The 14,715-nt window shown below is 45.4% G+C and overlaps 1 protein-coding gene across 3 annotated transcripts in view; it reads left to right on the top strand.

Annotated features, from left to right (window-relative positions):
• Positions 1-4,880: 4,880 nt before the first annotated feature.
• GBF1 (golgi brefeldin A resistant guanine nucleotide exchange factor 1) overlaps positions 4,881-14,715 on the top strand; it is a 111,809-nt gene continuing 101,974 nt past the window's right edge. For all 3 annotated transcript variants that reach the window (XM_062580151.1, XM_062580152.1, XM_062580150.1), the window contains exons 1-3: positions 4,881-5,093; positions 10,641-10,746; positions 12,077-12,143. In XM_062580151.1, coding sequence (XP_062436135.1) covers positions 5,086-5,093; positions 10,641-10,746; positions 12,077-12,143 — 181 coding nt within the window. In that variant the 5' untranslated portion in view covers positions 4,881-5,085. The remainder of the gene's footprint in view (positions 5,094-10,640; positions 10,747-12,076; positions 12,144-14,715) is intronic.

The raw sequence follows: 14,715 nt of genomic DNA, 5'->3' as shown, positions 1-14,715 counted from the left end.
CCGGGCCGGGCTGGGCCGTGTCGCACCACGCCGCGCCGGGCCGCACGGGGCCGGGCCGCACCGTGCCGGGCCGCACCGTACCGGGCCGTGTTGCAGCATGCCGGGCCGTGCCGGGCAGGGCTATGTCGGGCCGCGCTGCACGGGGTTGGGCCGCACGGTGCCGTGCCATGCCGTGCCGTGGCAGGCCAGGGCAGCGCGGCTGTCGGGCCTGCGGGGCAGCCGGCACATCCCAGGGCTTGGCCTCCGCGGCCGGGGGGAGAGCCGCTGCTCTGCCCTCCATGCGGCACGCGGGAGTGGGCACGCACAGCCCCGCGGCCGTTCACACGCGGTTGTTACTGGTGTTGCTACCTCGTCTGCACACGTCGGGGGCCGCGGTGATCCTGTACGCCGAGGCCTGCGTCGCGTGTTCGCTTCAGCCGGGGGCACCAGTGGCTCCCGTCTGCCTTAGTACTTGGGTGGCATTTCTTTGGGGGGATTTGTAGTTCAAGTAAGCAGCAAGGCAGAGTTTTGTGGGGAAAATCAAGTCTGTAGTGGGCTGCAGGAAGCATGCTCCTGCATGATGGAGCAGCAGCTAAAGCAGTTGCTAATTACACACTATTTACTGCAAGTACTATACTGCCTCTTTGCTTTACAAGGCAGCAGTTCGCTGGCAATATATGTTGCTTTCCCAAGACAAGGGTGTTGGTTACCCGCTGTGCAGGAAACACTGCTTGTGCTTTAGGATGCAGTCTGCCCCCGACCAAAGTCCACGGCAAAACATCCACTTGGTGCAGTGGTGCAGGGTCCAGCCTCTCCCTGAAATGTCCCCAAATGCTTGTGTCGCTTTAGAGCAAGGTTGCATGTATCTGATGTGTTTGCACACATTTCACTTGGGGAAGACACGTCTCTCCCAGTGCTCGCTGGAGGAGGGCTGCAGGAGTAGGGCTTAGCGTCTCTGTCCTGACCCAGGATGCCTGAACCCTGGGGAGCGCTTTATCGCTGCCAGGCGCTTACGGAGCTAGATGTGCGATGCTGCAGTCAGACTTCCTTGAGGTCATTTCCATGTCAACCTGCTCTCCGATTTATGATGCCAAAGGTCGCCCTCAAGCTTTTCCACTGACATGTTTTAGAGATTAGGAAATAATGTTGTGAGAATAGGAGTGAATTTTAACCCCAGGTGATTTATGAACCGTGTTTAGAGAGCCTGCTAAACGCATAACGCATTGGCATATGGATATGTATGAGAAGACAAATGCATGTGAGAAAGCACAGGATGTAAAGAGGGGTTAAGTAGACATAAGCATTATGGATTACAGTTCAAAAACATGCACAAACATGTTAATTCAATGGAAGTGTGGAGAGTTTAAAAAGAGTCACAATGTTGACATGTGCTTGAGAAATTGCCGTGTTTTTCTAATAGTAGTAATCCGAGGTTTATGTTTGCTTCATTGCTCTGTGCCTGCCAAAAATGACTGTGACCTGGACCACATCTTTTTCCATCTCAGATTTTAATCCATCTCAGCATAGGCTTGTCTCCATCATGAGAAGACATGGCAAAGTTGCATTAGCACTTTCTGTGGGGCAGTCTGGCTCTATCACCACATGCCATGGGGAAGTCAAAATCCCTGTTCAAGGTCTGAAACAAAGAAGGGACCACATTTTGAATTGCCTCCCCTTTGTCTTCAAGCCTTTGACACTCATTTTTACTTTAAAGCACATGCAACGTATTTGCTGCAGCAGGGGCTCTCCCCACGGCCGCGGAGGCGTAGTCCTGGGATATGCCATTTGCTGCAGCAAATATGGTTAGTGCATTTAAAGTTACAATGAAACAAAGGTATTTTTAGCTATTTCCCTTAAGAACTGGAAATATGACCCAGCACTACGTCACAAGCTTGTACTCTGTGGAGAGTAGTAAAAAGACTGCTAGATTAGACAAGACAATCCAGTGACCTGAACTAGGAGTCTTTAACTAGGAAATCTCCTTGCAACTGCTGAACTCACCCCCTAATAGTCTCTCTGAGATGCAGTGCTCTAGCATTCACTGTTGAAATGTAGTAGCAGCTCTTGCTGTTGTTGCCAAGACTTCTTAGCTGTAACTCATCTTGTCTTGCTGGCTGGAGAACTCACTGCTGGCAAAGAGACCAAGAATTTCACCTGGGTTCACAAGACAGATGTTGCTAATTTATACAAATGAAAAACTAAAAAACTAAAAGAAAGAAAAAAAAAAAAAAAAAAAAAAGCAGACTAAATCCAGAGTGAATCTGACTCATATCTTGGCAGAGGGATGGAATATACAAAGGGACGGAATTACTCAGCATCTCAGCAATACTTTTTTTTTCACCATCTGGGAAGAGTTTGTTCTCAGAGGAAGCCCCATCTCTGTACAGACAGACTCTGTCCCTGAGCTGCACGGAGAGTGCTTCCAGTGGTGGAGTTGCTGATTGTTGATCAGCCTTGAAGATCAGGACTAAGGCTTGAATTTGGCTTGGCTTAGCAGGGTTGGGGGCATAGGGAGCAGAGCAGAGGGTAGAGCTAATGCATTTGTGGTAGCCTGGGCTTCTACTGCAGCATGCTTTTGGAGCTGGCATTTGCCAAGTGCTGTGGGCTTCATGCCCAGGTGTATCACATAGCTGTAGTCTAGCCAAGAGATGACGAAGATATGACTAACTGCAGCCAGATCACTCCTGCCAAAAGGCATGGAGTCTCTTGGTGAGTAGTGACAATGGAAACCATTACGTGGGGATGTTCATCGGGAGAGTTTCATGTCACAAGGACATGCAGGAGTGATCCTGAGACAGGAGTTACCTAGAACAGCTGGGAGGCTGCTTCAGCCCAAGGAGGTTTCTCTGTAGCTTCAGTAGTCCACTTTGCTAGTTTCTGGGAAACGCTTTAATATTCTAGAGTGTCTCAACTGAACTTCGTTGCTTCACTTCTAGGTTCTGGTCCGAGTGCAGATCGTGCCAGATGCAGAACATCAGTTTTCATTTGGAGAGCCTTCAGCTGGATTTGGGCTAGCCTCTACCTGAAATTGCTCCAGGAAAGAGCAGCTGCTCCAAACCAGTGTTCAGCCTGGATTTTCTCAATAGCATTTTTTGGATGCTCAGCTCTGAGGGGAGTGGCTGCACGTGGTTCCTAGCCACAACAACTGGTAGCACCTACTAAGTCAAATCCCTGTTTCTGTCTTTTCTCTGGAGACCTATTAAGTCTCAGGGAAACAGCAAAAGCCTCCAAGAGAAGGAATGGAAGTTCAGTCTTCCTCAGACTATTTTGCCTGGTGGAATATTTCTGTAGTGCTTGTGTCCACGGGTTTGACGTTTGGGCTCTGTGGATGACTCTGAACAGGCTGAGGCTGAGCACGAGCAACGGATGGTGCAAAGCTGGTCTCATCCTTCAGTGCAGACTGCAGAAGCTGAGGTGGCTGGCACCACATTTATGTGGGGGGGCAGGGCATTATATGGGCAGTCTGGGCCCAAATGAAGGCTGCCAAGGCCAGTTTGTGGCATGACCCACAGAAACACTGTCCTGTGCAATGTGCTGGCTGTTACATATCTCATAACATGAGGGGAGCTGACGCTGTATCTGGACAAGGCCTGTGCAGATGATTGCCGGGGAGTTTACAGCCCCTCCATATACACTCATGCGCTGAGGAGGAATATTCGAGACAGAAGCTTTGCGCAAAAGCTGCATTTTTGTAGCAAGGGTAAAGCCCAGCTTTTATGATGAGCCAATGCGAACCCGAGGAATTTGCACAGATTGTGCTACCCTGGTGTTTGGGTTCACCGTACCATGCTGCGTGTAAGGACTGGTGCATTATCTTGAGTAAAGGGGAGGGCCTGCCCTGCCTCTGTCGGCCCTGCGTCTGCATCCTTCGGCGCAGAGCGGTCCCGCGAGCCGGCACGGGGTCTGCGTACAGCCGCGCGCCGCTGCGTCCAAGTGCTGCCGGTCAGGCGGTGCAGGCAACGCCGATCTTCCCCGGCGCTGCCGAGCTGGGGTGTTGGTGCACACCACCGTCCCAGCAGCAGGCCGTTGTGCTGGGCTGCCTGGCGGCCGGGTGACGCGGGGCTGCGGCGCGGGCGAGCGCAGCCTCCTCTGCCCAGACAGCGCGGGGCCGCGCCGCATTGTTTTTCTCTCCAGACAGCACGGTGCTGGATCGTGAGTAAGAATGCAAGGCACACTGCCACGCTGCTCTTTATTAACGCCGGGGACGCGTCCCCGTGAAGCAGACGGCTCCCGGCGGCTCGTCCCAGGCTCCGTGACAGGCGTCCGAAAGCACCGCCGCGCCAGGGCGCCGAGCCCCGCCTGCGAGGGCCGGGAAGGCCCCGAGCGCTCCGGCGCCCGCCCCCGGCCGCGGCCCCCCCGGCGGGGTGCGAACGGGCTCCGCTCGCCCCCCGGCGCTTCCGAAGGGCCGGCAGGCGCGGCGGGGCCGAGCGGCGGGGCCGGGCCGCTGCCCCTCCTGGCTCCGCGCGCCCAGCCCGCCGCTGCGCCGCCCGGCCCGGCCCGGCCCGCCAAGTCCCGCGCACAGCGCGGCCGCGCCCGGGACGCTCTAGCCGCCGAATCCAGCCGGGCAGCTGGCCGGGCCCACAGTGCTTTGCGGCAGCACAACACCCTCCACACCGCTGCTGCTCAACCACCCTTGCTTCGCCCCTCGGATCGGCCACGCCCCGCGGCCTCAGAGCTTCTTCGCTATTGGCCAGTGGGCCCGCTACTTCTACCCTCTCCCCTGCTATTGGCTTTGTTTCCTTGTCAGTGCAGGGCCCGCCTCCCCGGTGCTGCTTTGTGAGTCTATTGGGCGCGTTAGCGAGCTTCCCGCCGCAGCAGGCGCTGGTTGGCCCCCGCGGGCTGCCTATCGGCGCAGTAACCAGGCAGCGGGTTGGGGTGCGCCTGTCTCCACGTCAGTGGGAGCCGCGCGGAGCCGGTTTCGCTTGCCCGTGCCGGGAGGACCCCGCGCTCGGCGGCCCCGCCGCGACCGCCGCCTCCCGCCGCCGGAGGGAGGGAGGGAGGGAGGCAGAGAGAGCGGGAGCGGCGCTCCCTCCCTTCGCGGCGCCGCCCCGCCCGCCCGATGTGTGAAGCGGCCGCCGCCGCGGGGAGCAGGCGCCGCCATTTTGGATGCGGGGGTCAGTGCCGGGCGGCGAGCGCCCGTCGCGATAGTGTCGCGACGCGGGGGCCGGGGCTGGGGGCGGGAGGCGGCGGGGGCGGCCCGGGGCCTCGGCGGGCGCGGAGCGTGGCCCCGGCACGGGCGAGGCGCCCCGCGCCGGGCCGCGCTTGCGGAGGGGCCCGCCGGAGCGGCCGGCGGCGGCGCGCAGCCCGGGCGGCCCGCGGCGAGGGGCTGCGGCCCGGCGCGGGGGCGGGCGCGGGCGCCTGGGGTGTTTGCGGGAGCTCGCCTGCAGTCGCCGGGAGCAAAGGCCGTTTTCGCGGCCTGCGGCTGACTCCTTGGCTGCTGCAGAAGGAAGGGTCAAACTCGCGTGTTCATCATGATTTCCACTGGTACCGTTTTTTCTTAGTTTTAACTTAGTTTTAAGCAATTAGAAGAAAGAATCCTCCCCGCTGTATTTACCTCAGGTTTAACTTTTTCTCCTCAGTCATTTTTGACAGCTGAACGTGAGTCACCATCACTTCTTGTCTCCTGTACCCTATTTCACTGTTGCAATTAAATTTGGAGATCTGCAGAGAAGCCTATCCTGCTGTCATCTGTGATGCACCACTGCTGTCATGTCAGTGTTGTTTACGTTTAGTGGGCACTCTAAACTACCCAGAGTTCAGCATCACTGGACTGCATGGTTCCTTGACCTAATTCTAAACTATTGCTTGTTTCTTTGTTATTTTGTCCAAGCCTTAAGAGTTAGACCTCGAAGAAATATTTTGAGTTCCCTGATCTTTACTGCCTGTTATTTTTTACAGAGTAGTATTTATGTAAAAAAGCCCAGCGAGTTAGATTTCATGATACGTACTCATGTACTTTCTATATGAAGCTTGAAAGGAAGAAAAGGATTTTCAGTGTCATCTGGGCTCGTTGGTAAGCTAGCTAGCGTAACTTGTAGATTGAAGGGATGTGTGTGTAGGTGAGTGGATGGGTGTGTGTGTGTGTGTTCTGTTTTGGTGGCAGTACATAGTCTCTGACCTGGATGTGGTGACCCAAGTCCTGATACAATGTAGATTATTTGTGCATTATTATAAACAGTGCAAATCTAGGTTATCTGACACCTATTTTTAAATACTACTTTTCTTGCATGTGTACTGATTATGTCCTTTTTCACTGTAGCTATTTACTGTAGTAGTTTTTCTGGATTTGAGTCAGTTGTTATAGCTGAAGGGCAAAATTTTTGTTAGGAAAAGTAACTTGATGGAAGTCCGTCAGGTATTGTCACTTTTGATGCTAACTCTTGCTTGTTTTCCAAAAGAGTTGCAGACATTCTCCCACATGGAAGGGAGAGTTTCCTAAAAATATACTTCGGACTTCTTGCAGCAATACCCAGAAAAAGTGTGGGTTCCTATGCCCTGGGATGTTTCAGGACAATGCATTTCAGGTTTGAGCAGTGGAGTGTTTAATGCACGTGTGAGGTATTTACAGGTGTAAATCATGTCAGTGTTTTCATGTGAAAATTGCACATTTGATAATATTCCAAGATTCTCAGAATAGTGATCATTACTGTCCACAGAGCACTGCTGAAGGCTTTGAGAAGCACATAGATTTTTAGATCTCGCTCGTCTATGAAATGCTCCAGTCTCTGTTTTTCTACTTAAGCATTCTTCAGCCTGTTAGCAGTGATGCTGTGAATGCTTGTAGCTTCCCTGTTTCTCACAACATGCTGGGCAGCTGTACTGGCTTGGATGGAGCCATCATTTTCACTCTGTGGCCTGTTGAAGTTCCAAGCAGAAGCAAAATCTGGGGACTGTTTTGCAGATTTAAGCAAATGTATAAACCCATCATCAGAAGGAATTGGCTGTTTATGTAGGATTGACTGAGTGAGACAGGGAGCTCTAATGCATTTGAAACTTAATAGCTGCCCTTTACATGTTTTCATCTTGATCTTCTGCCTAACGCAAGGCAATAGAATTTCATCTGTTTGTTCCTGTACTAAGTCCATACCTTGTGTTTGATTAAAGATTGCTTTCAAGAAAGGTGTCCTGTCTTGATTTGAAGACATCAAGGGATGTAGAATCCACTCCTTTACTAGGGAATTCACTTCAACATTTAGTGTCCTTCAGCATTAGTAGCCCGATAACCTCTCCAACTGTTACATGATATCCCACTCTTGAGGCCATACCCTTTTAACATCAAACCTGATTTAATGGTAGCAGTTCTTTTCTAGATAGAACTAACGCTTAGTGGTTTTGCTTGACTAGTACCATGTTCTCCTGTGCCCAGCTGGTCATTCAGCACTGGCCTGGTAAATCTTGTAACTTTCTCTCTGTGACTACAAAGCATTTAATTTCAGTCTTGCTGATCTTTTATGTTGAAAGAAGTGTTGCTAAGCTCTGAAGTGTGAGCAGTTGTTTCTTGTAATTAAGATATAGTTGAAGGAATACACACTGAAAATTGGTAGTTTTAAAAGGGGTAGGCTTCAGGAAGTGCAAAGTCCAGATAAGCCACAAACATTGCTTGAAATAAAATTTTAAACTGTTGTACAGTGATGGTTGCTGCTTTTGATGGTTTTGGCTTACAAGATGCATCTCCCTGAAAAAAAAAATCCTACTTTCTTTTCCTTAAATTATTTTCTGTTCCCTTCTCCAGCATACAGTTGCAGGGATCTTTTGCAAGAATGAAGATAGCTGGCTGTGGTTTCCTTTGAAATGTGCTTGTGCTATTGCTTGGTTGACTGCAAGCTTAAACATAAAGCAGGAGTTGCCCCTGCTTTTACCCAGTGTGGGTAAAAAATTCTCGTTATTTGACAGGGCTTTCATAGCATATTAAAACGCTGCAAAATTTAAGGATTTTTGTAGTGTCATCATTTCATTGCTAACTTCTTGAGAAGATTTGAAGAGAGTGCGTTTGTTTCTATCTCACTGCAGGTTCCCTTAGATGTGACTTTAATTGATAACAATTTTATTTTATACACAAACAACTTAGTGGTCCAGTGCAACTAAAACGCCTTTCTATGCTGGAAGACCCAAATTTACTGTCAGAGCTCTGCAGCATTGCACTTACAGGCTGCATCAGCACCCACAACATGGATTTTTTTGCACCCTTGCTTGAAGGGATCAGCAAGTTTAGTTTCTCAGCGTGGGAAAAAGAAAAGGTTTACACTGAAGTTTTCCACCTTCCCTCTTTACAATTTGCTGCATGGGAGATAGAGCCAGGTGCAGTAAAGCTTAAGCATTGCAAGCCTCCTACATTCAGGAAGGGCTGAGTTTAATTAACTTTTCCTTCTTGATTCCTTTAGGTTAAATGTAGAAGAGAAGTAATAGGAGCACTACAGGCATATTCTGTGCTATACAGAATAGCATTAAGCAGTGGCATCGCTTTAAATACTGACAGAATTGTTGAGTATCTGTATATCGAAGGCACATAACATGTATGTTTAATATTTCTTTCCATTCTTTCTAGGTAAGGTTAGGGGGAGCCTTTGTTTACATAGGTCAATTTACTAAACACCTGGAATGGCTGTACAAGGTTTGCGTGCTTAGTATTGTCTTCTGGCAGTGAAGACAGAAAAGTTTTGTCTTTGGTTCTGCTAAATGTAAGTGTAGATGCTTTTCCCCAAAAGTACTTTTGTGCAGTAGAGTTTTGACCCCTGGAAATTCCTAGGGAAGGACATGGAAAGTATTGGTATTACTGATAGAAGAGGTGAGTAAGTTGGGAATTTTAAAAGGCAGATAAAAGCTCCCATTAATGGCTTTTGCTAAAACAAGGAGGACATCGTGAATTAGAAAAAGTTGTGATCAAGGATACTTTTCTGCAATACTTTCTATGTAACCTATAAGTGATATGTGGAATAAGCTACCAGTGAGGAGAAGAGCATCTTTCAAGCATTAGACACGTGAGTAAGAAGAACATCCGCAGTTCTGTTGTATACAGGTGTGGAAGCAGGATATTTAACCTTTGTTTTTTGGGACATAAGCAAACTACTTTGGCAGAGTTTTTTGTTTTTGTAAATCATTTAGTGATGAACTAGATAAACTACTAATCTGGTCTGTTATAGCAGTTCCTATATTACTAAATATTTATGTCTCTACCCCTAGTTTATTGTATAACACTTTGGAATTCCGTTATTTCTAATTAATGGAGTGAAGTAAGAGATAGTGGTACCACTAGGGTAATTCATTCTGTTACAAACCCATATAACATTCACTTTCTCTTGATAAGGCATCTTTTTATAATATTTTGCTTTCTTTCCATTGTTTACAGAATCCTAAAGCAAATTATTTTCTTTCACTTGGAGGATATTTGTATATTTGAAGTATTGTTGAAAATTCAGACATTTTAATTAACATGAAGCCTGACAGATCCAGGAGATATGTTTTGAAATTTGTGTGTGCTGGTGATCTTGAAGCTTGTAGTGATATACCAAAATTGCTTCGTCCCAGCTTTGGTTTTGCTATGTGGGCAACAATCTTCCTCTTATTGTTTCTTTTTTTGAATGGAGTCCTCTAAGTGAGCTGCTCTGATTCAAAGTGTTATCGTTAATGTTTGCTCTGTGTTAAGTCTTTTGCTTCCCTGTGAATGTCCTGTTGTGATTCAAACTGGATTCCTCATTTTCCTTTCATATATTCTGGAAATCTCCCATTACGTGACTAGCATTTCACTAAATCCTCCTCATCTGCAGAAATATCCTCTGACTCTCTGGTCTCCTTGTAAGTCCCTTTTATGTAAGTGGTCAGGTATATAAATTCCTTTCCATTCCTATTTCCTTATGGCTGAGTCTATTTGGGTTACAGATACTACAGAGAGAACAATCTTAGAGTCGTCCACTCTCAGACCATTCAGAGTATTCCTTTTCTTGCTTTATGCGATTCTTTCTCCTTTTCTGACTTTCTGTCTGGGTACATCATGAGACCTCAGGTTAGCTTTCTCACTTTTTTCCCCCCTCTTTGTTCTATCCAGTTTTGTCTCCAGTTTGCTGATCTCTTGGGGAGTATTAACCTTGGCTTTTGTTATTGTCCTCTCTCTTCTCTTAAGAAGCCTTTTTCACAAAGCAAGTGTGAAATCAACATCTGTTATGAATGACTTTGTCGCAGTTTAAAGTCCCGAAGAGTTTCTGCTTTGGCCATGTTATTCAAGCCACTGGTGCTTATTTAACAGGGCACGAGATTGGTTTTCTATTCTGTGTGGAGCTGCAGGACTTTACATAAATGCTAGAGATGTGTGTTGGTATTGCATCGTCATGAATGTGTGTCCTGATTTCCTAAGACTACATCTTCCTCTGAACTTGCATATACTGGAAAAAAAAACGAGGCATGTGACTTGATGAAGTTGTCTCTTCCTTCACTGGTACCCTGTTACAATTAATTATCTACTGTCCTGTTTTTGCAAATCTACTCTGTGAAAAGCATGGTCTCTTCCTTGTGACAAATTAATTGTATTTGTCTTCGTGCATGAAATGAAGATCTGAAAGTGTTTCTTGTATCTCTGCAGGCCACCTGCAGGGCTAACATGATGTTTCAACTGAGAATGGGAATACTTCTGAGGGGTGGAGATTAATTTGGCTTATCTTTATTTTCAGGATTGCCAGGATGGTGGATAAGAACATTTACATTGTTCAAGGTGAAATCAACGCGGTGGTGGGAGCCATAAAACGCAATGCCCGATGGAGCACTCACACACATCTGGTAAGTTCTCTTGAACTGTTGCTATCTGTTCATGCTATGGTAGAAACTATCTGCTTTAGAAAAGTCCCTCCAATTTTTAACACTCTTGATAGCCCTTTTGTAAGTAAAGTTAGACTGATTTTCTGTGTTGTGTCATGCTAAGCAGTTTTGGCTTCTTAACGATGCATATGTGTGTTGCTGACTGTCAGAGGTACAAAGCTGAAAATCTCCCACCTTTACATCTTGTAAACGATCAAAAAACACATTGTATTCCAAATGGGAATATCATGAAGTCAGTTCAAGGCCATTCAGTAATTTTCTTTTGACTTTTACCTTCTGATACATCAGAGATTTTGAAGATATGGTTGCTCCTGATTTAGGACAACATTTTATATATCGTTTTGTGTCCTGATACAGATTACAGTCTTGATAAAGTGATGCATGAAATAAAAATTGGAGAAGTCGTTATATACAGGGCATTTTTCATACGGTATGGTGTCTTCTTTTGGCTCTATTGTGTGGCTGCTAGCTATATTCCTGACTGAAACATGTTAATAGTTTCCAGCCTGTTTTGTTAAAAGCCACTAATACAATTCTTCTAGGTCTAACGATGGTTTGGTCGGTTTATGGGTTCCACAGTGTAAATGTCTGTGTGGTGTGCTGTATGTGCAGTGCGCTTGAAAATGTCACGTGAATGGCAGATGGCTGTCAGCCACACAAATAGTTTCAGTCCATCAAAGGGCAGGGCCTTTTTCCCATCTAACAAACACTTCTCCATTAGTTGTCATTGCCACCCAGTAGGATTTGTGGCTGCAGATGTACACAGCTTGGAAGAAGTACTATTCTGCCATATTTTAATATCATAAAGATAGACTAAGGTTAAAGGATACAGCTGTTCATATAAATTTCACACCGTGATTCTTTCTTCCAGATATTTTAATGACATCAAATGTCATTTTATTTCTGCTCCCATTACAATTTGCTGTGTAGATTAACATTGCAGAAAATCCTGATGAGCCATTTCAATATCGTTTGAAGTAGATTTGTCTTGAAATTTATAGAAGATTGGAAGGATGATCAGAAACACTTCTAAGGACAGTAAAATGAAACCAATGGGCTCAGTCTTCAGTCTGCTCTTTGGCGTTTGAACTGTACAAAAATTAAGTAGTACTAGAAGGAAGATAAAAATGCTTCTCTTAATTTTGGTGGAGTAGGTGGACTGAAAGTGATGAACTCAACCTATGTTACTTCCTTGAGATGAAGGTGAAGTCTTTTCGGATCCATTATTACAATATATTTTCAGGAATGTGCTTACTTTGATAATGACTTTCTTTGTATATGTAACCTATAGGATGAAGAAAGGGATCCCCTGCTGCATAGCTTTAGCATCTTAAAAGAAGTGCTGAATAAGATAACAGGTAAGCTTATATAGAGTTTTGCAGGTATGTGTACCTGGTAGGTTATGTACAGATAAGTTTTGTCGTTGAACCTGTACAGCAGTGTATTTTTTTAATGTGTTGTTTTTTTATCTGGAAATCATATACTGAATATTGACAAAATGGGCAAACACATGCCAACATGAAACTAGTACACAAATCCCACTGCTACCATCGTCTGGAAACTATATATTCCCTGTACAATTCTATGCTATTTAAGAAGCTTTAGTAACTAATACAAGCACATAACTGTATTGTTAAGCTTTAATCAACCCAAGAAGCCCTGATGTATGTCTGCTTATCCTGAGCTGTTACTGCTTTTTGAAACTTGCTCTGATCAAGTTATTTTGTCATTGACTCCAGAGAGTATTTTGTTGAGATGAATGAACCTGCTTCGTCTTTGACAAACTGTTTTTTTTTTCTTTTTTCTTTCTTTCTTTCTTTTTTTTTTTTTTGGTGCATTGTGTAGTATGGGTGCAGTACTTGAGAATAACATCGCGTATTTACAGGGTAACGAATAGAAAGATGAGCTTCTCCCTGACATGTTGCTCCAACACACTGAAGTTTGTAATAGTATATGAGATACGGTATAGTAATAATATTATAATATTCTGAATAATAGAAAGAATTTGCCTGGAAAGGAGTCTCCTATTATCTAATTTCTCTTCACATACTCTGATTTGTTGATTTTAATCATCTGTTGTCAGTAATAATGAAGAACATGCTTTCCATTTGGATCTCTTGAATCTTGCAGTGACGGGCTTACTTGGTGCCTAGTTGCACTGAAAGGATCTGGGGCCCTTTATTGATTACAGAAGTAAAACATGTGATTGTGATGTGGACTCTGACCAGTTTTTGGTTCTCTCCCCCCCTCCCCTTTTCCTCCTTTCCCCTGAGATTTTTCTCTGCTGGTAGTTTCAGGAGTGTTTGTTTAATTTTAACTCAAATACATATTTAGGAGCCTGGAAGGCTAATCCTTTGCTGCATATGGCATTCTGTTGGTTCATCACAGGATTTGTCATCTTACTGATTTTAATATTTGAAAGTAAGCTTTGTTTTTGGTCCCTTTATTACAGTTAATGTTCAGAATTGCAAATTTGAGATGGACTTTTTGCATTTCTGTGTGTGGAACATGCCTCTCCCTATGTCAGTGCTAAGCCTGATATTCCCTAAAAAAATACCTTCAGTAAAACTACAGTAGTGCTGCTTCTTGGTGTTGATGAGAGTTTCTGAGAACGTGTGCCAGCTCTAACCTGTTATTCCTTCCTCTTCTGTGATTGTCTGTAAGTGTAGTTCCTTATTTCTTCTTTGTTTGGTAAACTTTCCTTAGAAAAGGAAATCTCCTGTCAAGTCATGTCTTAGGGAATTTTTACATAGTCTGCATTTCTGGACAATATCTTGTTCAGAATGTTAGGCTTGTCCCCAAAATATGTGACAGACTGAATTTACAGTTTTTTGTAAGCTCACTCATCTTCTGTAGGATATGAACACAGTCACTAAAAGCTTTCTAGGAGGGAATGCTTCCTGAATCTAATCTCTCTTTTCAATGAGGTAAAATTTTCTGTGAAGTGGGAGTCCTGAAGTTGTTCTTTGCCATTCTTGCTAATACGTTTTTTCATTAACAAGAAGTGGGAATTTCACGATACTCAAATGTGATATGACTAAGTGGTAGGTACTGCAGATTACCTATACGCCTAGATGATCTGCTGTTGACTTACCTGGAAAAATTGCAAGCCAACTATCTGCTCATGTTAGAGAAAGCTGTGCTTTCATCTACTGAGAGATTTTATGTACTGAGAGATTCAGAGACTCCATGTGAGTAGTAAAGGCATCTTGTATATGTGGTTTATGCCAAATTAGTAATTGCTTATATGTGATGATAGTGTATTGGTTTGACTACATGGGGTTCTTCTAAACAGGTTATTTCAGCTTCAGTGATTGCTATTTACAGACTAATGTCTTGAGATAGGATATGGTTGCTATGCTCTCTCTTAAGTTTTAGACATGGAATGGTTCCCAAGCAGTACTTCGAATGATATAGTCTCCTGTCTGATTTTCCAGGCAATGAAAAGTCCAAGCTTAGTTTTTTTTTTGTCTAGACCTTCCTTTCATGTCTCTTTCATTAGCTCATGGAAACACATTGCTTTTATATTTAAATTTATTCAAGCTGTAATCTTTGACATTTGAGTTAGCTTTTAGTACAGTTTTGCATTTATAGTAATATATATTATGTATTTTCTCAATCCCCCAAGAACCCGTTTTAATCTGTTCCGGATGCAAATTTCAGGCTGCCTTGTCCCATCTCCCCTTTTGCTCTCGCTCTCCCTTCCCCTCCCCCATGGAGCATGTTTGATCAGGTGTGGCAGGAATATCCACTGTCAAGCTGCGCCCTTTATATTAGTCAATATTATCCTTCCTTCCCTCCCACTCCCTTCGTTCTCCTCTGGGCTTTACCAGTTGATTTATAATTTTGGAATTCTCATCGGAGTCTGTAATACAGTTTGTTCATTATTTAACCAAAACCTGTTTAATGAGCAAAGAGAGGCAATGTAAA

Source organism: Rhea pennata, chromosome 7, assembly GCF_028389875.1.
Source record: "Rhea pennata isolate bPtePen1 chromosome 7, bPtePen1.pri, whole genome shotgun sequence".
In the NCBI taxonomy this organism is placed as follows: Eukaryota; Metazoa; Chordata; class Aves; order Rheiformes; family Rheidae; genus Rhea; species Rhea pennata.
Note: the sequence above shows the minus strand (reverse complement) of the source record. Positions and strands in the feature narration are given on the sequence as shown.